General features: G+C 49.2%; 1 protein-coding gene across 1 annotated transcript in view; it reads left to right on the top strand.

The window, feature by feature from the left end:
- TSC1 (TSC complex subunit 1) overlaps positions 1-25,859 on the top strand; it is a 64,675-nt gene that overhangs the window by 22,325 nt on the left and 16,491 nt on the right. Inside the window, 17 exon segments of the mRNA XM_048512628.1 lie at positions 205-405; positions 2,189-2,292; positions 3,136-3,288; positions 3,752-3,896; positions 5,311-5,465; positions 6,465-6,538; positions 8,996-9,020; positions 9,022-9,175; positions 10,608-10,723; positions 13,565-13,682; positions 13,845-13,957; positions 14,187-14,262; positions 15,385-15,486; positions 16,904-17,480; positions 22,254-22,297; positions 23,153-23,319; positions 25,534-25,716. Coding sequence (XP_048368585.1) covers positions 300-405; positions 2,189-2,292; positions 3,136-3,288; positions 3,752-3,896; positions 5,311-5,465; positions 6,465-6,538; positions 8,996-9,020; positions 9,022-9,175; positions 10,608-10,723; positions 13,565-13,682; positions 13,845-13,957; positions 14,187-14,262; positions 15,385-15,486; positions 16,904-17,480; positions 22,254-22,297; positions 23,153-23,319; positions 25,534-25,716 — 2,412 coding nt within the window. The 5' untranslated portion in view covers positions 205-299.

Here is a 25,859-nt window from a genome sequence, read left to right as displayed (position 1 = left end):
TTGGCGCTACGCCACAGTTTGAATCCCACCACCATGGGAACCTGTTACTAAAATTTTTTGATCCCACCACTGAGTAGAAGGGCTCTTCATGGGTAAGTATCATAGTCATTCTGTCTGGCTTGAAAGTTTGCACAAGGAGAGCTGCGGGATACAAAGTTGAAGACTGCCTAGAAATATGTGGCTAAGGTCACTGTTTAACCTCAGTTCAACAGGGCCTCCGATGAAGAACCAGCCGAGATCTTGCCTGGAACGGTCACAGTAGCATGTCCAGAAGCACGTAGAAAATAGCACAAAGCAGAATGGCTCAGCAAGCAAACGTGGGTGACCTCCTCGCCATGCTTGATTCTACCAATCTGGTTGTCCTGGAAGATATAACAGCTGCATTTAAAGAGAACCTTGCTTTGGGTAAGTAGTTATGTTCTAGTCACTGGTTTTGTGGCTTGTCATGACTAATTATTTTTGAAGAAGTTGCTGACTTCAGCTCTGCTGTGTTTTTCTCTGGCTAGTTTAATATTGACTTGAATGACCTTTTCGGAAGCTGCTTAGAAAAGTTAGGTATAAGCAAGTGCCGTTTTAATTTGGAAATAGTACTTAGAGTTTGTACTGGGGCTGTTGGTAGGTAGCATAATAAATAGGGTCACCTTTTTGGACACAACCCACAACAGAGTTGTTCTGCGATTTAAGACGAGGCATAACATTAGTGCTACTGTGGGCATGCTGCTGTTTTGACAGAGATTGAAAGGCTGAACTAGACATTACTGCATGTTGAAAAGTTTAGAAGCAAGTTCTAAAATGGCACCTCGTCTTACACTTGGAAAGATAGTATCTTCTACTTTGACTCCGAGAGAGACAGAAAAAAAGAAGAAAGAATGTATGTAGTAAAAATGTCACAAAGACTACTGTGGTGTAGGCTGAGGTTAAAGTTGGGTCCCAGATTTGGAAATTATGAAGATCACAGGCTGAGCTAAGCCAAGAGGCATCTAGATATTTTGGAGAGGAGCTACCCTAACAAAAGTCATTCTAGTGTGGTGTACAGGTTCCAGCAGTGTAGCTAAGTCACCAAAACAAAGTCAAAAAGCATAATCTTAGACTAACTAGAACCGTGGTGGCGAACCCTTGGCACTCCAGATGTTATGGACTACAATTCCCATCAGCCCCTGCCAATTGGCCATGCTGGCAGGGGCTGATGAAACCTGAATCAACATCTGAATAAAACATCAGCCCTGCCAATTGGCCATGCTGGCAGGGGCTGATGGAAGCATTATGAATCCATAACATTCTGGAGTATAAAATTCACCACCACTTAGACTAACTAGAACCTGCTACAACAGATGTTATAGACTTTTTAGTAGAGCATGTGGCTTTTGCTTAACATTCAGGTAACATGCACAATCTATCCTGAGAATATTATTCTATTTTTTTTAAAAGTTACTTCATATTGAGTAAAAAGGAGCAGAAATGGGAAATTAGTCAATATTCTGCCTTTTTTCTGTTTAGCTAGTTTTGCATGAACAGACCACTGTGTCGCTGGTATATTGTGAGACTGGCTAATTGTGTAACTCCTAGGCCCACTTTAAGCGAGCAGTTAAGTCACTGTTTGGAAGAATGTGAGGTGTTTGCAGGTGGTTTGGCATTCCGAGACATCTTTCACAAGACATTGACATTCTTGTCAGAAATTATTTTATTTGTGATTCCCTTTGATTTGTAAAGTAAGGCATTCCTTGCTCTTAAATTTTAGTTAGGATAGTGTCCTGTTTTATCACTTTTTTTTTTAAAAAAAAGTATCAGCAACTATCCCAGTATGACAGCTACTGAACACATATCTCCATAGTCAGAAATGCAGCTACAAGTCATGTGACACCTGAACTTTCCAAATGCCTTCTTAAATGTCCATTTACATTAAACTCAAGTCCATGGTGTGCTGTGGAAGCTTTCAGTCTTCCACTAAATCTTGTGAGACCTACTGGAAATGTGTTATAGCAGTGGTGGCGAACCTATGGCACTCCAGATGTTCATGGACTACAACTCCCATCAGCCCCTGCCAGCTTGGGCAGTTGCGTTAGGGTTAGTCCATGAACATCTGGAGTGCCACAGGGTCGCCACCACTGCGTTATAGCATTTAATGTAATGTGTCTTGTGGGTAAACTGCAACACTTTTTTCTTCTTGATGGCCAATAACCACTGGTAGATCGTGGGCCCATGCTTGTAAATACCTTGGTGGACTTCTACTTGGAAACGGGTTCCCAGCAAGCATTGCACATCCTATCCACGCTTCAAGAGCCGCATGACAAGGTAAAGCCACTACTCGTTGCTGTAATTAATCTCTCTGATTGGTGTTTGGAAGATGCAGCCACAGGAGGTGGTGTTGGCCACTCACCTGGATAGCTTTAAAAGGGGCTTGGACAGATTTATGGAGGAGAAGTCGATCTATGGCTACCCATCTTGATCCCCCTTGATCTGAGATTGCAAACGTCTTGGCAGACCAGGTGCTCGCGAGCAGCAGCAGAAGGCCTTTGCTTTCACATCCTGCATGCGAGCTCCCAAAGGCATCTGGTGGGCCACTGCGAGTAGCAGAGTGCTGGACAAGATGGACTCTGGTTTGATCCAGCAGGCTAGTTCTTGTGTTCTTATGTTCTCCATAGCAACAGAGAGAATGCTAAATGGAAAGGGAGTTTAACTTTCTGCCCTGTTGAGTGAAACTGGGGAATTGCTGTGCCATATCTTCACATCTAACATAATTTTTTTTAAATTCAGGATTTCTTTGTGTGCACCAGCAGCAAGATGGAAGCTACTTCCCTGCAATGTGATTCTATTAAAAATTGGGGCAGTGGGACATTTTGACCAGGGGTCCCAGCCTAGCCATTTAGCTTGTTGATTCATGCTCTTCATTGGTTCTGTGCCACAGGCTGGTGATTGCAAGGGCACATGGATTATCACCTCTTGTGGCCCAGGCAAGGTGCACTGAAGTGTATACTGGGGAGTATTCTAAATCATCCCCACAAGAAAGTTCAGTTATACCATTTGGTTGCATTGTGCCAAAATTCAATGAATCAGCTTAAAATCATATGTAGCCCATGCAGTGGTTCTTGTCTCAAGTTCTGTTTCTTTTCCCCCCTCCCCCTCCCCCTGCTTCAGCACCTTCTGGATAAAATCAACGAATACATGAGCAAGCTTCCTACCCGCCTCCCTACTCTCTCGCTACTTGGCCACGTGGTAAGGCGGCAGCCATCTTGGAAACATAAGCTTTCTCAAGCGCCCCTCCTGCTTTCTTTGCTCAAGTGTCTTAAGGTACGGCCATGCTACTATATTGCAGATGCTGTTTGTCTTATGCGCCATCAGTGGCGTAGTGATGGCACCCGGATCTTTATGATTCGCGTGCATGAAACGCTATATATCAATAAGTGACTGCATATTCTGCCTGTTGATTAGTGATGTGAATTTTCATAGCCATCAGAAAGTATACTGCACTTGCAGTCTCCTTCTGATAGGGCCGTGGTGGCAAACCTTTGGCACTCCAGATGTTATGAACTACAATTCCCATCAGCCCTTGCCAGTATGGCCAATTGGCCATGCTGGCAGGGGCTGATGGGACTTGTCTTTATTTGTTTGTTTCATAGTGGCATATACAAGTATACAGCTTCTGTCACTGTTGCCTGCCTTCCAGGAACATCATTTCATTTCCTGTCATGCTTTGCATAGTTTCCTTCGAAATCAGGACTCTAAAGTTGTTACCCTTTTCCCCCCTTCACAGACTGACACTGACATAGTGGTACTCATCACAGGTGTGCTCGTGCTGATAACAATGCTGCCGATGATCCCCCAGTCCGGCAAACAGTACCTCCACGATTTCTTCGGCATCTTTGGACGCCTTTCATCCTGGTGCCTGAAGAACCCAGGTGAGGATTTTAGGTGGTTCTTCTTGTGGACAGAGTGACTCTGCTAGACCGATGCCCATGAGAACGGTAGGAAGGCGAAGCCTCCCCCATTCTCTTGTGCCCCTTGGTAGGAGAATACGACAGTTCGCTTTAAGGTAAAGGTAAAGTTAGTTCCCTGTGCAAAATACCGGACCACTACTAGGGAGAATATGTTTACAGGGTGGTTTTCCCCAGTTGCTGTCTGTGCCTGATAGGTTTATCTTCAGCAACTTGCCTGACTTTCTTATGGAGAACAAAACTAGGCCATTCTTAAGTATGTCGCTCCAAAGTCAGTTCATAAGATGAGACTTTATGCTTAAAGGTAAAGTTAGTTCCCTGTTCAAAATACCAGACCATTACTAGGGAGAATATGTTTACAGGGTGGTTTCCCCCAGTCATCTACACTGTACTCCCAACCCAATGGCGTAGGAGGTTACTCATTTGTGCACCCAAGGTCTGGTTTAGGAACAGGGTGGGATTCCCAGCTCTGCGGCTCTCAGGTGTTCAGGCTTAACTACACAATTCCCCATCAGCCTGTGCACTACCAGCATGGCCAATTGGGTGACCATGCGGCAAGTGGGAGCTGCTCGGAGCTCTCTCAGCCCCACCTACCTCACAGGGTGTTTGTTGTGGGGGGGGGGGGAAGGGCAAGGAGATTGTCAGCCCCTTTGAGTCTCCTGCAGGAGAGAAAGGGGGGGATATAAATCCAAACTCCTCTTCTTCTTCTTCTTCTTCTTCTACTCTCAGCAATCTAGGTACTCATTTTGCCAAGGTTGGTTTAGAAGATGAGGCGTTATACTTACTAACATTAAATAGCCTCTAAAAGGGGCTAAAATACAATCCAACACACATCCATCCCTGATAAAGCTCAGTATAATAAAAAAAAGAGCAAATGGGAAAACCAGATACAACTCACTGGGAGGTGGGGAAGCAGTCCGCTTTGCATCGAAAGCCAAGGTTGGGTAGACCCAATCCCTTGTGGCTACCTGCCCCTCCTTGTGTGCCATACACAGGACAGGGCCCACCCAGCGACAGAATTTCATGTAATTTATCCATGCCACGCTGGGCATTTGAAGTAGTAACCAGCACTTTGGATTAGGGGTGGAAGCTAGCCTAGTCTCCCAAAACGGCAATGACTTTGCCACTGTGTCTCACACTAGCTGAAGCTTCCAAACAGTTCTCTTAAAGCAGCCCCATGTATAGCGCATTATGGATAATCAAACTGGAATGTGAGTGCAGCATTGCTTGCCGAGTCATGCCTCTCCAGGGAAAGTTGTAGTTGCTGTGAGGAGCAGAGTGCTGGACTAGATGGACTCTGGCCTGATCCAGCAGGCTCGTTCTTATGTTCTTAAGCGTGCAGCAGTGGCTTCCTAACCTGCCCTCCTTCTCTCCCCAGGTCATGTGGCAGAGATCTACCTGGTTCACCTCCACGCCAGCGTGTATTCCCTCTTTCATCGCCTTTATGGAATGTACCCTTGCAACTTTGTTTCATTTCTGCGCTCTCACTACAGTATGAAGGAGAACTTGGAGACCTTTGAAGATGTTGTCAAGGTGATGGGAGAAATTCCTTTTTTATATTTTCATCATTCAAGTGTCTTTGGAATTACCCGGTGCCTCCGTCAGTCGTTTTTGAATGCTCATATATTCATAGGATTTTTGCTCCCCCCCCCCCCTTCCATAAGGGTATGGGGACATGGGAAGAATAAAGGGAAATCACTTGGGTGCTGTGTGGTTTCCGAGCTGTATGACCATGTTCTAACAGCATTCTCTCCTGACGTTTTGCCTGCATCTGTGGCTGACATCTTCAGAGGATCTACGTCTTCTGAAAGCAGATGTTAAGATCCCCTGAAGATGCCAGCCACAGATTCAGGCGAAACGTCAAGAGAGAATGCTGCTAGAACACTGCCATACAGCCTGGAAACCACACAGCACCCAAATAAAGGGAAAGCTTTTAAGTAAAAAAACTGAATGCCAGCAGTTGGGTTGAATAATTGGGAAGGGGGGCGGGGGTGAGGTGGATATGAGAACACAGTCTTCCTAAATTTGAAAAAGTCTAGGTTAGAATAGGGGGAGCAGTTGCTTAGTGGTTATGAGCAGGTGTACTCTAATCTGGAAGAACTGGGTTTGATTCCCCACTATGCCGCTTGAGCTGTGGAGCCTTACCTGGGGAATTCAGATTAGCCTGTGCACTCCAACACACGCCAGCTGGGTGACCTCAGGCTAGTCACAGCTCTGTGGAGCTCTCTCAGCCCCACCTACCTCCCAGGGTGTTTGTTGTGAGGGGGGAAGGGAAAGGAGTTTGTAAGCCCCTTTGAGTCTCCTATAGTAGAGAAAGGGGGGTATAAATCCAACTCTAAAAATATGAACCATGTGCTGTAAGGTTCTGATGGGAATAGGGCTGAATCAGAGACAGTATGTGAAGGATTGTGTGGTTAGAACTACTAGGGAGCTACAAAATGTCAGCTGTTTTGTGGGTGAGCCTTTGGGTCATGTGGTCCTCAACCAACGCTGCAGCTTTTAACCCCCTATTCTCTTTTTGGTTCATTCCAGCCCATGATGGAACACGTGCGCATCCATCCGGAGCTGGTGACTGGATCCAAGGATCATGAGCTGGACCCTCGAAGGTACATCAGTTCACTTCTCTTAAGAAGCTTTCAGAGGTTCCTTGACGTTGTGTCCTTTTGTTTCTTTTGTCTTGTGTTCTGCTGAACTCCCTGGCTACGAGTGGAGACTTAGGGAGGGTGTAGCGAAGCCAGAGGTGGGATCCAGCAGGTTCTCACAGGTTTCCGAGAGTAGGTTACTAATTATTTGTGTGTGCCGAGAGGTGGTTACTAACTGGGGATTTTGCCACGTGATTTTTGCCTTAGTTACGCCCCTCCTCTCAGCAGTAGCGTGCAGAACTTGAAGCAGTCTAGCAGGAGGTGCAGCGGCGTGCGTGGCAGCCTGCGCCTGCGTGCATTCGTTTCCCGCCCAAGGACCGGCGCAGTGGCTGCATCCTTGCCACAGCCCCGCCCAGGAATGCCCCGCCCCAGGAATGCCCGCCCCAGCCTCCCTCGTGCCCCGCCCAGCCCCATTGGCCCTACTCCACAGTTTGAATCCCACCATCTTGGGAACCTGTTACTAAAATTTTTGGATCCCACCACTGAACGAAGCCCTTGTGCCCCGGGGGCTAAGAGAGCACCCTCACCCTCCTCCTTACTGATGTGCACTTTCCCTGTAATTTTGGCACATTGTTGTTGGTTGTGGATGCAAAAAGAACCAGGTCTGAGATGCTGTACCTCTTGGTCACTGCTCAGACAATTGTGGAAATTTGAGCCCTTCACCTGTATCCAAGTCCTGCTGACTGAGCTAGTCTACCTTCAGGGATGGAGGGAGCTGTCGTCCTTGAGCTCTTCAACTGGAATAAAACCTTTAAGATACCAGGAGGCTGCTGTTTATTTTTGTGTGGGGTTTGAACTCCTCCCTGGAGAGAGAGGTCTCTTCCAAACCTGCCCTCGATCACACTGGATGGGCCTTGGCTCAGATGTTTGAGAGGGCAAAAGTTGAGGAAATAATAATAATAAGAGTTTGGATATATATCCCCCCTTTCTCTCCTGCAGGAGACTCAAAGGGGCTTACAATCTCCTTGCCCTTCCCCCCTCACAACAAACACCCTGTGAGGTAGGTGGGGCTGAGAGAGCTCCAAGAAGCTGTGACTAGCCCAAGGTCACCCAGCTGGCGTGTGTGGGAGTGCACAGGCTGATCTGAATTCCCCAGATAAGCCTCCACAGCTCAGGCAGCAGAGCTGGGAATCAAACCCAGTTCCTTCAGATTAGATACATGAGCTCTTAACCTCCTACGCCACTGTCTGTTAATACATTTCTCTCCTGGCCTCTCTTTAGATGTCCACCTTTCAAAACTGAAAAATCTTTATCCTTTAAGAACATAAGAAAGAGCCTGCTGGATCAGACCAGAGTCCATCTAGTCCAGCACGCTGCTGCTCACAGTGGCCCACCAGATGCCTTTGAGATCTCACATGCACAATGTGAAAGCAATGGCCTTCTGCTGCTGCTGCTGCTCCTGAGCACCTGGTCTGCTAAGGCATTTGCAATCTGAGATCAAGGAGGATCAAGATCGGTAGCCAGAGATCGACTTCTCCTCCCTAAATCTGTTGGAAGGGGGAAATGGCTGCAGCCCCTTGATCATTTCACCTTTCCTTTTCTGTACCTTTCCCAACTCACCAGTATTAGGAGTAAGACAGGCCCATCAGAACTCTACATAATGGGTAGGGTGTCACAGTTTGGAGTACCGTACCATGAATTTCAGCCCCTTTCTGGTATTGACTCTGCTTTTTTTCACAGTTGCTACCCAACAAGGCCTGGCCGACGATTTGACCAGCCGTCATATTGGCACATGTGTCAAACAAGTGTTCTGTAATCTTTCAGATCCATCTATATATATAAAAAGCAAATCGTGTATTTGTTAGTGATGGTATAACTCAGTAACTGTGGGCCAATTCCTCTGAAAATTCCCAGCCACTGTAGTCAACCAGGCGAGAGTGTTCTTAGATGTTCACATACCTGAAATTTCACACCTGGCCCAGGTAAAACGCCTTTTTCCTGGCACTCCATGGTGAAGAACATGCAGCTGCCTGTGTGTAACTGTCACCCTTAGAATGTTCATGCAGCTTAGAATGCTCGCTCAGGTGGCCAGATATGAGCAGTGAAAACAGTACATAGGCAATAACTCGAGTGGAAGTGAAACACATACACATACATACACACTAGGGAGAGGGAAGGAAGGGAGGGGGAGGGTTGCATGCAAGGGAAGAGACGTGAGGGAGGGGAGAGAGTGAGGGGTGGCGTGCAAGGGAGGGGAGGGAGGGGGCCCAGCATCTGGATATGACCCACCCACACTAGCGGAGGGAGAGGGAAGGGTCAGCGTCTCTTCCTTTCCCATTTCACCACAATAACCCATAGCAACGCGTGGCCGGGTACTGCTAGTTACCCCTAAACTCTGAAATCTTTTAAAAATAGATGTGCACATTAAATGCAGGGACAGCTGTGTGTCAAACTGTCCGGCTGTGCTTGAATCTGAACTAGGTGGAAGAGGCTAGAAACCCACGGCCGTTGTGATTGAGTGTGCCAAAATCTCCCTGGACCCAGCGGAAGCATCCTATGAAGATGGCTACTGTTCAGTCTCCCAGCAGCCGCTCTCTCACGTGCAGCACCGCCCGGCCGACCCCAATGGCAGCCCTTACCTTACTTTGCACAGCAGCACTGGTAAGAGTCCGTAACTCTCCTCACTATGTGGCGAGTAGAATAGGGGTTTTAAAATCTTTGGAACCCTGCGTGGGTTTGTAATGGTTTTTTTGTAATTGTTTCCTGCCTGCCTCCAATGGAAGCCAGGCTAGAAAATAACCTTTATGTGCTCCTTGGTTCTCCTATTAGGCAAGGTTTGGAATTCCCCTTCTGGGGCAACCACCTCCTCCCCCATTAATTGTCCCTGTGCCTGGTGCCCTCCAGAGATGCAGCGGCAGGGATCTGTAGTAGGTTATGATGAGTGGTCTGGAACAGGATCTGCAACCTGTGGCTTTCCAGATGTTTTTATTTATATATATATTTCTCTCTCTCTCTCTCTCTCTCTCTCTCTCTCTCTCTGTCTCTCTCTCTCTCTGTCTGTCTCTCTGGCTGTCTCTCTGGCTGTCTCTCTGTCTCTCTGTCTCTCTCTGTCTGTCTGTCTGTCTCTGTCTGTCTGTCTGTGTGTATGTGTATATATATAGAGAGAGAGATAGAGAGATAGATAGATATAGATATAGATATAGATAAAAACAAAAACAAATAATCTTATATATAAGATTTTAAACCGCCCATCCCTGAAGGGCTCTGGGCGGCGTACAGCAGGCCTGCAACAACAATACATAATAACATTAAACACAGCAGGCTAATAACAACATTTTACACATAAAAACTAGGGTAATTTAAAACAATTTACAAATCTATAAAACGCAGCAGCAGCAATAATATATGGCGCCTGATCCCAAGGCCGGGAGGGGACAGTACTGATTAGTATATCAGGCGTGCCAATGATGGCACTCAACACAAGGGCAACCTACAGGGGAAATCCGTGGCTGGCCTCACCAAAGGCCCGGTGGAACAGAACAGTTTTACAGATGTTCATAGACTACAAATCCCATCAGCCCCTCCCAGCATGGCCAATTGGCCCATTGGTGGCAGAGAACTGACCAGGTATGATCCATGAATTTGCTTCTGGAGAAACCCATGAGTTGCCAGACCCCTGATATAAACTTATTTTATGGTACCCCACATCTGTTGGAACCTGTCCTGCAATGCTAGACGTATGGACAAGTCCCCGACCCATCTGCCCACAGTTACTTCGGACAGCTATTTTCTGTAAAAAGTGTATTAAAACACGTTTCCAATACATTGAAAACAGCACAGTAGTGTATTGTCAAAGGCTTTCATGGTTGGAATCGCTGGGGTGTTGTGTGGTTTCCGAGCTGTATGGTCGTGTTCTAGTAGCATTTTCTCCTGACGTTTCGGCTGCATCTGTGGCCGGCATCTTCAGAGGATCTACAGCCGGGAAACCACACAACACCCCAGCGTAGTAGCGATCAGCATAAAATGACAAATTCTGTTGTGCAGAGGTTTGTCAAAGTAATGCCTGCTCCCCTTCGTTTCTTTATCCATCCAGGCTTCTCAACCTCTACCCCTTACTCTGGTTCTCGGCTATCGCGCTCTCACATATCAGGGCAGCTACCTCAGATTTTGAACCCTCAGTCCTCGTGTCTGTCAACTGAGCCTCTGCAGGTAACACTGAGATGAATGTTGTTTGCAGGAGGGCGGAGGGGGGTGGGGCTAACGGTGGTAAAGCACCATCTTGGCACAAAGGCCCCAGGGGGCTTCTCTGGCCGCCTCCAACTCCCTGGTTCCACCCATGACCTCCCTCTCCTTCCTGTGCAAAAGGATCCATCCCTAGGGGGAGGCAGGGAGATCTGCAGCATCCTATTGGCCAGGTTGTTGCCGGGGGCCCTCCTTGGGCGGAGGAACGTTTCAGAGGGTAGTCATGTTGGTCTGCAATAGAACAGCTCGATTGGAGTCCCGAAGCTCCTCAGAGACCAATCAAGCAGGAGGTGACTTGGAGGCAGGGGCGTAATGCCCATTGGGCAAGGTGGGCAGCTGCCCAGGGCATCACCTTGTGGGGGGCATCAAAATGCAGGGTTAATTTTTGAGTATTTTTAGTGGTTTTCCATTTTTGGCCTGCAGGGAGCGCAGTGTTTAGGCTAGCGGCACCAAATTTTCAGCGTATCATTAGGAGACTGGCCTTATGCTTACGCTTAAATTTTGGTGCTTATATGTCTAAAAATGCACCCCCTGCAGGCACCAACGTCCTGGTGCAAAAAAAAAAAATTGGTCATGATGGAGTGGCCGCCCATGGGGGGGCATCCAACTCAGGTTTTGCCCAGGGCTACAGTTTGCCTCATTACGCCCCTGCTTGGAGGACTCGGAAGTTGAAACAGGTGGGGTGGCTGAAGGCACCTGCTTTGAGAGTGTTTCAGAGGCAAGCGTTCATTCATAGGTAAAGGCACTCCCCCGTGCATGCACATCCTGATGTTTGCTAGGCAGGCTTAGCATTTACAGGGTAGTTTGCCGTTACCTTCCCCAGCCAGCCAGGTAGTCGTTTTACTGACCCTAGAAAGATGAAAGGCTGAGTCAACTTTGAGCCGGCTACCTCAGCTCAGGACATGAGCAGAGCTTTGCATTGCAGCTTACCACTCTGCACCACGGGCAGAGGCGTAGCTACCACGGGGACATCTGGGGACAAGTGCCCCAGGCACCACCTTGTGGTGGGCGCAAGAATTGCAGGCTCGTTTGTGGCATTTTCTATTTTTAGTGGTTTCTTTCGTTTTTGGCCTGCAGGGGGCGCTGTTTTTAGGCTAGCAGCACCAAAATTTCAGGCTATCGTCAGATGACTCTCCTGATGATACCAGCCAAGTTTGGTTAAGTTTGGTTCAGGGGGTCCATAACTTTGGGAGCTAGGGAGCCCTGGGTGTGTTCAGATTTGTGTGTTGGGGCATGTTCTATAATGTGATGACGACTTTGAGATGACCTGGTGCAAAAAATGTTGTTTGGTCGTGGTGGGGGAAGGTCGCTGCCCATATTTGGGGGGGGGGACTCAGATTTTGCCCCAGGCTCCATTTCCCCTAGCTACGCCACTGACCACGGGGCTCCTTCGTTCAGAGAAACTGGCCTGAAATAGATCTGGGGGGTATTCTCAAAAGACGGGGGGTACAGTCAAGATGTGATAGGGCAGCTCTCTTAAGGTTGGATGGCCAGGGGTGCTTAGGACATGCAGTGGGCCCCACCAGAGCTTCAGTTTCTTCTGTGGGAACGTTATTGGTATGAGCTTGGAGTGCCTGTTAGGTGGGGCCCTTGGGTCTCCTGCCCATTTAAATGTGATGCCCTGTCGGCACCAGTTGAAAGGCTGAGGTCACAGGAAGCATCTGCCGCTTGGGTGAGCAGTACTAGGCTACTTGGGATCCAGCATGAGACACCTTTTTTGAAAACTGCGGGCAGCCCGGGATCCCCAACGTGGCAACCGCTGACTCTTTCCTGCCACCCTCAAATGTTTTTAGAAGGTGGGTGGGGCTTCTGCCCAGCAAGGCTTCTGATTGGCTGTGCAGATTTTTTTTTAAAAATGTTGCTTTTGCAACCGCTGCCACCACTGAACAATCATCTTCACTAAGTCATGGCAGCCATTTTGTAGCTGGCTTCGCCTCCTATGGTAGCCATTTTGCGGCTCCACCCACCACACTGTGTCAGAACTTCAAAGGCGCCCATAGGCTCAAAAAGGTTGAGGCCCCCGATGTACCCAGTAGACACTCTAGTGCAGTGGTGATGAACCTATGGCACTCCAGATGTTCATGGACTACAATTCCCATGGACTACAATTCCCAATTGGCCGTGCTGGCAGGGGCGGATGGGAATTGTAGTCCATGAACATCTGGAGTGCCATAGGTTCACCACCATGGCTAATCCTCCTATCAAAATGCTTGAATCATGTGGTTATGTTTAGTTTAATTCATTGAATTCCCTTTTCCCTTGATTACGTTAGCCCAGGGGTAGGGAACCTGCGGCTCTCCAGATGTTCAGGAACTACAATTCCCATCAGCCTCTGTCAGCATGGCCAATTGGCCATGCTGGTAGGGGCTGATAGGAGAGTGGACCCTGAGTTTATCTGAAGAGCCTGCAGGACCCTATTGAACATAAATAAACAAACAAAGAAAGGGGAGATGCGGGGATACGCCCCCTCTGTCATACCCCTCTGTCATACAGTAGGCCAGTCATGCTACTTTTTGAAACCGTATAATGCCATAAAGACCACTCTCCAAAGCCACCATTGTGCCCATTGGCCATGCTGGCAGGGGATGATGGGAATTGTAGTTCATGGTGCTGATGAGAATCGTAGTCCATGAACATCTGGAGTGCCATAGGTTCGCTACCATGGCTCTAGTGTCTTAAAGGTGCCGGTGTTTCAGTTGCAAACGTGTGAAGTGTGCTGGGCCTCCGCTGCACCCCCTTCCCGTCCCCGCTCCCAATTTCTGGCCTCCTGCGTCAAATCTCCTTGTACGCTTGCGACTCCCCTTCCAGGTTAACTTCTGGAGCCCCTCTGCTGTCTGCGGCATGACCACACCACCCACTTCGCCTGGAGTTCTTTCGGAGTCTTCGCAAGCCTCATCCCAGCCTCACAAGTTCTTCGGCGCGTCTGGTAGGTGCACCAAGATGAGGGCTTTCGGGTTGGCTTCTTCTCTACCCTCGTCTATGGAGTTCTGGGTGTCAGAAACCTGGATTTAGGGTCTGTGGCTTTCAGTTTACAGGGTGAACAGTGCCAGAGGGGGGGAGTTAATCTCTTTTTCTGCCTGTTTAGCAGTTGGCAAAGGAACACCCTCGGGAACACCTGCCACCTCTCCCCCTCCATTGTGCATTTCAGACGAATTTGTCCACGTTTCTGCTCCTTCCGCTGCTGCTGCACTTCCCAAGAAGGTAACCGTGAAGTTTGGTCCCGCTGGCCTTGAAAACTCTTCAGGGTCTCCATGAGTCAGTTGTGACTCCAAGGCTTAGCCTACGACTGGATCAGCATCTACCTAAAGATTCTGAAATGCTTTGATTTGGCGAGCTAACATGTTTGCTGAAATTCCTGGTAATTCCATTTGACAAACAGGTTGTATTATAATAGATGTGCCTGCTTCATAGGATCTTTCCTATCTCCTAGGAGGACAAACTGGATCATGGGAGGCCTTCCTTGCCCCGACAGCAAAACATTGTCATCAACAACATGAAGGCATTAGGTAGACTTCATTTCTGTTTCCTTCTTCTTAATAAGCTTGGCCGGGAATCAATGCTCAGGCTGTGCGTCAGCTTCCCAGTTAGGACCGGGCAGCAGGATTGGGTGGGTTGCTTTTCGGCAGCAACGCGTGGATTGCTTTTCGGCAGCAACAGGTGCACGTGGCTGAGGGCTGCAGGCCCCTCCCTGTAGCCCGTCCTCCCCCAAGGCCACGTCTGCATCTGAGTTTGGCTAGGGAGAGAAACTGCACACTGCTGAGAAGATCTGGGCCCCTTGGATAAACCAGGTTGCTGAGATAGGATTTCAGGCAGATTTGCAAACCTTAGTCAAGGAAGAACCCTGCTTAGCATTAAATACAGTTAATACAGGAGCAGCAGTGGCGTAGGAGGTTAAGAGCTCGTGTATCTAATCTGGAGGAACCGGGTTTGATTCCCAGCTCTGCCGCCTGAGCTGTGGAGGCTTATCTGGGGGGATTCAGGTTAGCCTGTACACTCCCACACATGCCAGCTGGGTCACGGCTTCTCGGAGCTCTCTCAACCCCACCTACCTCACAGTGTGTTTGTTGTGAGGGGGGAAGGGCAAGGAGATTGTAAGCCCCTTTGAGTCTCCTGCAGGAGAGAAAGGGGGATATAAATCCAAACTCTTCTTCTTCTCTTCTTCTTAGCATTAAATACAGTTAAGGCTGATGCAGATTTTCTTCCCTCCCTGAGTCGTAGCTGGATGTGCAAGGGACGGTAGAGAAGAAGGAGTGTGTGTTTGTGTGTCCTCCTGTTTTTTTTCCCTAGTACCTTAGTTCGTTTAGAAGTTCAGATGTGGCCCCATGCGGTGGCAGCTCTGATTGGGCACGCTGATCTGCCTTCCAAAGCCTCAGTAGTTCCTTCCAAAGGGCTTACTACCAAGAACCTCACTTCCTCCATTTGTACTTTTATGCTTTGCCAGACTTCCTGATGAAACAGAATTGGGAATAAGAAGTCCTTGGGCAAACGTGATTGGAGAAGAGAGTCATGTGCACCTGGTGGGGCGGGGGCGGGGGGGGGGGCTGTGTCTTCGCAATGCAACAGAGAACAGGTGTTCCTGGTTAAGCCTAACGCTTTTTTTGTTTTGTCTGTTTTTTCTCCCCCCCCAGACTCCCATGGTGGTAAAAACTCTGTAACTTTAAGTGACCTTCCTGGCTTCTTAGGGGACTTGGCAGACTTAGAAGACAGCATCGAGAAGGACAAAGAGGACGGTATTGATCTGGCCTGAGAGGTCTTGAATTCAAATCTTACGAGCTGGTGGGAGAAGGTGGTGCTCTGTTCCAAGGGTAGAAGCAGCTCATAAGAACGGCACACCGCCTCCTCTCGGGGGCGCATGGTTGATGAGCGCTGCCGCCTTTTGCAGGCTGTAATATAATCTGGCAGTCCCGCCATAGATGCTATGATTCTATGAGACGGCAGTGTGGAACACTTGATTCGACTTCCTAAAACAGTGATGGCGAACCTATGGCACAGGTGCCAGAGGTGGCACTCAAAGCCCTCTCTGTGGGCACGCACAAACAGAGTCCCCCCCACCCCACACATCTAGGCTGGCCTGGGCCACTGGGCTCGATTATTAGCATTAAACCTAAGACCTAGTTTTGTGGAAGCAGTGTAGGTAACCCTGTTAAGCGCTGTTAAACCCCACTGATTTTCTTGCGGAGAACTAAAGTGTGATCCTTTCCCTGGGTAAGCTCAGTTGCTGGCAATGGGGCTTGCTTCTGAGCAAACCCTCCTAGGGTCATGATTCCCCCATTGGAAGAGTTGCATGGTTGATTCAAAGCAAAGAAAAACAAAGCAAGGCAAGTGGATAAGTCAGAAGCAAAAAACACGAAGGGGGTAGCCACTCCCCAATATAAACTTGCCAAACAACTCAAGGAAGTCAAATATATGAATATTCTATTCATAGTAATCGGTACTTAATACACATACACTTATACTACAGTAATAAGCAATTATACTTACCATCCAATCCGTGCTATAACAAATTCAGTTCATTCATGTGTAAGAACCTCATGAACGACGTCCCCATCCGGGAATAGCCGAACAGATCAAAGTGAAAACATATGGAGTCGCAAATAGGTGGAATTCGTACAGTGTTGCCAAGTAGTCAACCTTTGCTGATAATTGAGCTGTAGTCTTTGTAATTTAGTATACAATTAACATCGCGATGATTCCAAGAGGCACGCAAATTCGGCTGACAAATTGCCGTCTCAGTAAGATTTAGCAGGCTCCTCTGCTCAGATTAACTCAAGTGGCCAAAGTCGTATAAATGTTCAGCCGTTTGGCAAGTTTATATTGGGGAGTGGCTACCCCCCCTCGTGTTTTTTGCTTCTGATTCAAAGCAAAGCCACCGACTACCGCCAAGCTTACTCCCGAGTAACACACGCCTCGGAGCCAACCATTTTTTTCTAAACTAAAACTTTAGTATTCAGGTTAAATTGCCGTGTTGGCACTTTGTGATAAATAAGTGGGTTTTGGGTTGCAATTTGGGCACTCGGTCTCGAAAAGGTTCGCTATCACTGTCCTAAGAACTTAGTTTGCTTTATTTTTTAAAAGCCAGTGTTCTGGTCCTCATGGCAAAAAAACCCAGTATAACGTGACACTTCTCTCTTTCCTTTTTCCCCATAGATGCCATATCGAAAGAGATCTCTGAGATTACCACCGCAGATGCTGAGCCCGTGGTGCCTCGGGGAGGGTTTGACTCCCCTTTTTACCATTTCAACGAGAGTCTTTCCGGCTCCCAGAAGAAATCCCAGTCTGCAGCCTCGAATGCGCAGGGGCAGATCCCGAACTCTGATCCCGTAACACCTTGTCTGGACCAATCTGGGATCGAGAACGCCAGGGAAATGCCCAGGCAAGCCTTCACGCCCATCGACCGGCCGTGCCGAGACTCCGAAGATCATCCCGCTGGTCACAGGGAAAGCCAGGCCTCTGCGGAGACGAGTATTTTCACCCCCAGCCCTTACAAGATCCCGGACCACAGGAGAGCAGGGCTGGGCAATGAGCAGCCTCCCCGATACGAGCACCTCTTCGAGATGGCTTTGCCAAAGACCGCCTTCCTCTTTGTCAGCAAAAAGACGGAAGAACTGCTGAGGAAGGCCAAAGGAGGCCAAGAAGAAGACGGGGCTTCCTCCGCGTCCCCAATGGAAGTGCTGGACAGGCTCATACAGCACGGAGCCGATGCCCACAGCAAAGAGCTTAACAAGTGAGTGGCAGGTAGCAGGGCCCCCCTTTGTCTTTCTGTGTTGCTTCCTAAGGCAGGAACAGGGTTGCCATCTGAGACGACATATTGTGTCATATTCCTGGTCTGTTATCCATATGTATAGCAGCAGTGGGGTAGCGGATGGAGCAGGTGCACTCTAATCTGGAGGAACTGGGTTTGATTCCCAGCTCTGCCGCCTGAACTATGGAGGCTTATTTGGGGATTTCAGATTAGCCTGTGCACTCCAACACACATGCCAGCTGGGTGACCTTGGGCTAGTCACAGTTCTTCTGAGCTCTCTCAGCCCCACTTACCTGACAAGGTGTTTGTTGTGAGGGGGGAAGGAAAAGAAGAAGAAGAAGAAGAAGAGTTTGGATTTATATCCCCCCTTTCTCTCCTGTAGGAGACTCAAAGGGGCTGACAATCTCCTTGCCCTTCCCCCCTCACAACAAACACCCTGTGAGGCAGGTGGGGCTGAGAGAGCTCCGAGAAGCTGTGACTAGCCCAAGGTCACCCAGCTGGCATGTGTGGGAGTGTACCGGCTAATCTGAATTCCCCAGATAAGCCTCCACAGCTCAAGTGGCAGAGCTGGGAATCAAACCTGGTTCCTCCAGATTAGATACACGAGCTCTTAACCTCCTCAGTCCCTTTGAGTCTCCTATATAGAAGAAGAAGAGGGAGTGAAGGAGGAGGAAGAGGAGGAGGAAGAGGATTTTGGATGTATAACCCCCCTTTCTCTCCTGTAGGGAGACTCAAAGGGACTTACAAACTCCTTTCCCTTCCCCCCTCACAACAAACACCCTGTGAGGCAGGTGGGGCTGAGAGAGCTCAGAAGAACTGTGACTAGCCCAAGGTCACCCAGCTGGCGTGTGTGGGAGTGTACAGGCTAATCTGAATTCCCCAGATAAGCCTCCACAGCTCAGGTGGCAGAACTGGGAATCAAACCCGGTTCCTCCAGATTAGAGTGCACCTGCTCCATCCGCTACGCCACTGCTGCTATACATATGGATAACAGACCAGGAATATGACACAATATGCCGTCTCAGATGGCAACCCTGTTCCTGCCTTAGGAAGCTACTCTGATAACCCCCCTTTCTCTCCTGTAGGGAGACTCAAAGGGACTTACAAACTCCTTTCCCTTCCCCCCTCACAACAAACACCCTGTGAGGCAGGTGGGGCTGAGAGAGCTCAGAAGAACTGTGACTAGCCCAAGGTCACCCAGCTGGCGTGTGTGTTGGAGTGCCCAGGCTAATCTGAATTCCCCAGATAAGCCTCCACAGCTCAAGCGGCAGAGCTGGGAATCAAACCCGGAGAGAAAGGGGGGGGGGGTTATAAATCCAACTCTTCTGCTTCTGAGGAAGAGCCTGGTGTGACATCACACGTGTGCGTGCTTTCTGCTTATTTTGCACTGTTGGTTGGGCTTGGAGAGTGGGCTTGGGCAGCACAGGATGGGGGAGCAGTCAGTGAACAGGAAAAACTGTCTTCTACTGAATCAGACCATTGGTCAGTCTTGTCCATTCAGACTGTCAGCAGCTCTCCCGGGTCTCTGGCAGACAACTGTCACCGGATCTTTTTTAATTGGCGATGCCAGGGATTGAACCTGGGACCTTTTGCATGCCGAGCAGGTGCTGTACGGCTGAGTCTCGGCCTCTCCCCAATGCTGGGTTACTGTTTTGAGTGGGAACCTGAGTTTCAGGGTTCATGGCTGTTTCTAGTTCTGTGTGTATTTCAGGCGGTCTGTGTGAAACACACGCAAAGAGTTCTGCTTCAGCCTGCGTTGCTGGATTGGAATGTGGGAAGGCTCCTGCCCATAGAAACGCTCAGAACATGAGGGAGATGTGCGGTAGTTTAGCCTAATCTTCATAAGACAGAGCCTGCTGGATCAGACCAGACCACTTGCAGTGGCCCACCAGGTGCCTTTGGGAGCTCACATGCAGGATGTAAAAGCAAGGGCCTTCTGCTGCTGCTGCTCCCAAGCACCTGGTCTGCTAAGGCCTTTGCAATCTCAGATCAAGGAGGATCAAGATTGGTAGCCACAGATCGACTTCTCCTCCATAAATCTGTCCAAGCCCCTTTTAAAGCTATCCAGGTTAGTGACCATCACCACCTCCTGTGGCAGCATATTCCAAACACCAATCTCACGTTGTGTGAAGAAGTGTTTCCTTTTATTAGTCCTAATTCTTCCCCCCAGCATTTTCAATGTATACCCCCTGGTTCTAGTATTGTGAGAAAGAGAGAAAAATTTCTCTCTGTCAACATTTTCTAACCCATGCATAATTTTATAGACTTCAATCATAGCTGTCTCCTCTCCAAACTAAAGAGTCCCAAGCGCTGCAGCCTCTCCTCATAAGGAAGGTGCTCCAGTCCCTCAATCATCCTCGTTGCCCTTCTCTGCACTTTTTCTATCTCTTCGATATCCTTTTTGAGATGTGGCGACCAGAACTGAACACAGTACTACAAGTGCGGTCTCACCACTGCTTTATATAAGGGCATGACAATCTTTGCAATTTTATTATCAATTCTAATGATCCCCAGCATAGAGTTTGCCTTTTTCACAGCTGCCATGCATTGAGTTGACATTCCCATGGAACTATCAACTAAGACATTCCCAAAACATCAGCATAAGAAAGATGGTGAGAACAGAGACATTGTTGTGGGACAGGCGCATCCCTCCTTCGGGAAATAGCAGATAAGGAAATAGCAGATCACTTTAATATGCAACTTATCCCTGAAATCAGGCTCCATCCCTGAAGACTGGAAGATGGCCAATGTCACACCAATCTTTAAGAAAGGATCTAGGGGGGACCCGGGAAATTACAGTCAGTTTGACATCTGTTCCTGGTAAATTAGTAGAATCTATCATTAAAGATAAAATTATAAAACATGTAGAAAAGCAAGATCTGCTGAGAAAGAGTCAGCATGGCTTTTGCAGAGGCAAATCCTGTCTTACAAACTTACTACAGTTCTTTGAGGGTGTAAACAGGCATATGGACAGGGGTGAACCGGTGGACATTGTCTACTTGGATTTCCAAAAGGCTTTTGACAAAGTTCCTCACCAGAGACTGTTGAGAAAACTCAGCAATGAAGGAATAAGAGGGGAAGTCCTCCTATGGATTAAAAACTGGTTGAGAAACAGGGAAACAAAGAGTTGGAGTGTAGAAATGGGAAGTTCTCACAATGGAGAGATGTGGGAGTGGTGTCCCCCAAGGATCCTTTTTTGGGACCAGTGCTCTTTAACCTATTCATAAATGACCTGGAAGTAGGGGTGGGTAGCGTGGTGGCCAAGATTTGCAGATGATACCAAATTATGTGGGGTAGGGTGAGAACCACAAAAGGATTACTTGAGAGAGCTCCAAGCGGACCTTGATAAATTCAGGTGGAGTGGGAAACTCCAGAAATGGCAAATGCAGTTCAATGTAGCAGCAAAATGTAAAAGTGATGCACATGAGGGGCAAAAAATCCAAACTTCACATACAGCTACAGGGGTCAGTGCTATCAGTCACAGACCAGGAAAGGGATTTAAGCGTCTTAGTTGATAGTTCCATGGGAATGTCAACTTCAATGCATGGCACAGCTTCGTAAAAGAAAAAGGCAAGCTCTATGCTGGGGATCATTAGAAAAGGAATTGATAATAATAAAATGCAAAAGATTGTCATGCCCTTATATAAAAGCAGTGAAGATCGCTGACGCGCACTTACAGGTACTTCGTGTCCAGTTCTGAGTCGCCGCATCTCAAAAGGATATTGAGGAGATAGAAAAAGTGCGAGAGAGAAGGGCAACAAGGATGATTGAGGGACTGGAGCACCTTCCCTATGAGGAGAGGCTGCAGCATTTGGGACTCTTTAGTTTGGAGAGAGGCTGACTGAGGGGGGATATGATTTGAAGTCTACAAAAAATTATGCATGGGAGTAGAAAATGTTGACAGAGAGAAATTTTTCTCTCTTTCTCACAATACTAGAACCAGGGGGGGCATACATTAGAAAATGCTGGGGGAAGAATTAAGGACTAATAAAAGGAAACACTTCTACATAGCGTGTGATTGGTGTTTGAGAAGATGCTGCCACAGGAGGTGGTGATGGCCACTAACCTGGATAAGCTTTAAAAGGGCTTGGACAGATTTATGGAGGAGAAGTCGATCTATGGCTACCAATCTTGATCCTCCTTGATCTGAGATTGCAAATGCCTTAACAGACCAGGTGATCGGGAGCAACAGCCGCAGAAGGCCATTGCGTTCACATCCTGCATGTGAGCTCCCAAAGGCACCTGGTGGGCCACTGCGAGTAGCAGAGAGCTGGACTAGATGGACTTTGGTCTGATCCAGCTGGCTTGTTCTTATGTTCTTATGTTCTTAAGGAGGAGCGTTCAGCACTATGCTCTATGTACACTGCAAGCGAAAGAAAACCTTCCCACCCTCGGGCGATGATAATGGCTGGACCAGCTGTAGCTTGGACGTGCGAGATGCCAGGCCGAGTATGGCACAGGCCTGACACTGTCTCACCTGTATTCTGAAGCTGGCTTGTCATGGTGTTTTTTCTACTGCCTGATTGGAGCCATCGATGCCCTGCTCATTTGATCTTGTGGCAGAGGCAGAACATTAAGTTTCTAGCTCTGACGATTGCAGAGACCTTTGGGAAAACATCCCTGCGTCTGTTCTCCTCGGCAGCCGCCTCTTCACCAAAAGTCCAAATTATTCTCTGAACCTTTGACTACGTTTATATAAAACTTTGCAAATTCACTGTTGCCCGGAATAGAACAGCATTTTGTCCTTCTTTCCAGATTACCCTTGCCAAGCAAATCAGCTGACTGGACTCACTTTGGAGGTAAACAGGCGTGGGGGGGTGGGGGGTGGGGAATGTGTTAATCCTTGCCTGAATACACTTTGCCTGGCTGGCTCCCAGCTACTTAACATCCTGAAAGGGCTAGTTTATTGCTCCTCTGTAATGCACTGGTATTTAGTATCTGACTGGCAGACAAGCCTTCATATCTTATTCCAAAATAAGGAAAAGGGTGCCAACAAGTCTAAACCGCTTAAACCAGTGATGGCGAACCTTTTTAAGACCTAGTGCCCAAATTGCAACCCAAACTCCAGTTATTTATCGCAAAGCGCCAACCCGGCAATTTAACCTGAATGCTGAGGTTTTAGTTTAGAAAAAAACCGGTTGGCTCCCTCTTCTTCCGCCCTATCCGCTCGAGCAGGGGCCAGCCTGCTCTAGCCTCCAGCAAGTCCTGGTGCACTGCTCTGTGCCTCTCTAGCATCTCTGCCTCCTCTGCCCCCCCCCCCCCCCCCCCCGGCAGAAGCCACCTGGACCACAGGCACCAGGCCCGCCAGCTGAATCCTCCCTGGTCACCACGGTGCACGCATGTCGTGCTAAGTGGCCCAGGCCAGCCTAGGTGTGTGTGTGTGTGGGGGGTGGTGTGGTTTTCCACCCCCCACATGACGAACTCTGTGTGTGCGCCCACAGAGAGGGCTCAGAGTGCCACCTCTGGCACCCGTGCCATAGGTTCGCCATCACTGGCTTAAACTCTGACTAAAATCAGCTGAGTAAAATTTTAAATGTAAGTTACGGCTTCCAGCTGGAGAGCTGTCCTGCTCACTTTCCCTCGAACAGCCCCGAAGGGACTCCGTGGTTTCCCACTAGCCCTGCCCCTCCTTCCCTCTCCTGCCGCCTCTGCAGGTTCTCCCCCTTCAGACGAGATCCACACTCTGCGGAACCAGCTGCTCTTGCTCCACAACCAGCTGCTGTACGAGCGCTTCAAAAGGCAGCAGCACGCGCTCCGGAACCGGCGGCTCCTGCGGAAGGTGATCAAAGCGGCGGCCCTGGAGGAGCACAACGCGGCTATGGTGAGCGAGGGCCCGGGAGAGGCCTCCAGCCGGCCCTTCGCCGCGCATTCCCTCTCGTCGCGTTCTTGCCCGGCCTCTTGTCAACCTGCAGACGGTTACCCTAGCTCAGGAATCAGGCTTCAAAAACCCTTCCTGGATTTGCGCATAGGAGTGGTGAAGGCTTAACTTCTGTAGGTTGTTTCTGCACAGGTGTCGAGTGTAGCCCTCCAGCAGAAATTGGGATTGGGGAACTTCTCTTTCTTGCATTAAAAAAAAAAGAAAAGCTAGTTTTTAGGACCGCAGGGAGAAGGCAGGCCTGGACCCAGAGGTGGGATCCAGCAGGTTCTCACAGGTTCCCGAGAGAGGGTTACTAATTATTTGTGTGTGCCGAGAGGGGGTTACTAATGGGTGATTTTGCCATGTGATTTTTGCCTTAGTTACGCCCTTCCTCTCAGCAGTAGTGCACAGAACTTGAAGCAGTCTAGCAGGAGGTGCACTGGTGTGCATGGCAGCCTGCGCCTGCGTGCATTCGTTTCCTGCCCAAGTACCGGTGCAGCGGCTGTGTCCTTGCCACAGCCCCTCCCAGGAATGCCCCGCCCAGGAATGCCCGGCCACGCCCCCGTCGTGCCCCGCCCAGCCCCATTGGCGCTACGCCACAGTTTGAATCCCACCACCATGGGAACCTGTGACTAAAATTTTTGGATCCCACCACTGCCTGGACCTCGTCGTGGCGACTAGTTCAGGCTTTCCCATTTTCGCACCATTGTGCTCCATTTGCTCCTTTCTACATCTTGTGCCCTACGTAACCTTCACGTGCTCAGAAGCAACGTTGGGGCCGGTTTTAAGTGTAGTGCCTCCCCCCTCCCCCCCCCCCGGTATGTTTTGCTGATGTAAATACTGCAAAACGCCCAAACTCAAGCATTTAAAAACAGAACAAAGAAGTCTGCGTTACAAAATACCAAGCCTCTGAAGGGACGGGCTTAACCGGCTGCTCTCATCAGTGCCGGCCCAACTGCAATGTTGTTGTTCCGAAAATAATGTCGTCGGAAACTTCCGTTTGAATAAAGATTGGGACAGTGCTCCCACTTTAGTAGGCACGGCAATCATGCCCTATCTGAAGGGAATTAGAACAATATTTGAAGTTCCTGTGCACCCTACTTGGAGGGAGCAAGGAAGGAGAGCAGGCAGGCCCCAACTGGATTGTCGGGCTTGAGCCCCAGGAAGCTGAAAGGGTACCAACAAAAGACCTAGCCCCCCTTCCTGCCTTTTTCCTTCTGTTTCCCCAATACAATTCCTGATCCCAAAATTATTGGAAGTAGAAATAATGGAACTGGGAGATGTTGGAGACAGGCCATGCTTTTGCCCGGGTGACATAAGAACATAAGAACAAGCCAGCTGGATCAGACCAGAGTCCATCTAGTCCAGCTCTCTGCTACTCGCAGTGGCCCACCAGGTGACCCCTTGGGGTGGTCAGGGAGTGGTGCCTGTGATCTTGGAGCCAGCCCCTGGCGTCCTCTGCTGCCCCAAATGGCCCTGGGTGACGTGCCTGGGCAACCACTTGGGGCTGCAGAATAAGCTGGGCCGGCCTGCTCTTCGTGTTCTGGCTTGAGAGTCAGTTGCCTACGTGGGTGTGAAAGAATTGGCCCACTCAAGTATAGTCCGGAGGCGTAGCTGGGCCATACTGCGCCCGGTGCGCACTCTGTGTCCCCCCCCCCCCGCCGCAGCACCCCGCCCTGCCCCCCACACACTTACTTCAGTGAAACAGTGCAGGCTGGAGAATCGGCCTATTCCAGTGGTGGCAAACCTTTGGCACTCCAGATGTTATGGACTACAATTCCCATCAGGCCCTGCCAGCATGGCCAATTAGCCATTCTGGCAGGGGCTGATGGGAATTGTAGTCCATAACATCTGGAGTGCCAAAGGTTTGCCACCACGGGCCTATTCCCTTCAGGCTGAAAACGGCCTGGCGGGAACTACACTTCCCATCAGACCTTGGGGCTCGCAAGATCTCCTGGGAAGTATAGTTCCCACCAGGTCATTTTCAGCCTGAAGGGAACAGGCAGATTCTCCAGCCTGCACTGTTTCACTAAGGTAAGTCCGGGGAGCCCCACAGGGGCCCCAGGGTGATTTCCCGCCCCCTCCCCGGCATGCGGCCAATGCAATGCGCGCCCCCCTGCCCCCTGATAGCTCCACTTCTGATGTAGTCTCTGACATGCAGTCTCTGGTTCCGGGCAGAAAGACCAGCTGAGGCTCCAGGAGAAGGACATCCAGTCCTTGAAGGTCAGCCTGCAGAAGGAGCAGGGCAGATACCGCCAGTTCCAAGAAGAGCACGACAGCGTCGTGGCTCGGCTCCACAACCAGATCCGCCAGCTGCAGCACGACCGGGAGGAGTTTTACAACCAGAGCCAGGAATTGCAGGTCCGCAGCGGTTGTCTTCAGGGTTTTCCTGCTAAAAAAACCCACACACACAAAAGCAAAGGGTACACCTTCTGTGTACGGTACGGCAGAACGACTGAAATATGAGCAGGATTGTTTCTCAAGTCCAAAAACTTGAGATGAGT

The sequence above is a fragment of the Sphaerodactylus townsendi genome, linkage group LG12 (assembly GCF_021028975.2).
Source record: "Sphaerodactylus townsendi isolate TG3544 linkage group LG12, MPM_Stown_v2.3, whole genome shotgun sequence".
Lineage (NCBI taxonomy): Eukaryota > Metazoa > Chordata > Lepidosauria > Squamata > Sphaerodactylidae > Sphaerodactylus > Sphaerodactylus townsendi.
This window is presented reverse-complemented; position numbering and strand designations above follow the sequence as displayed.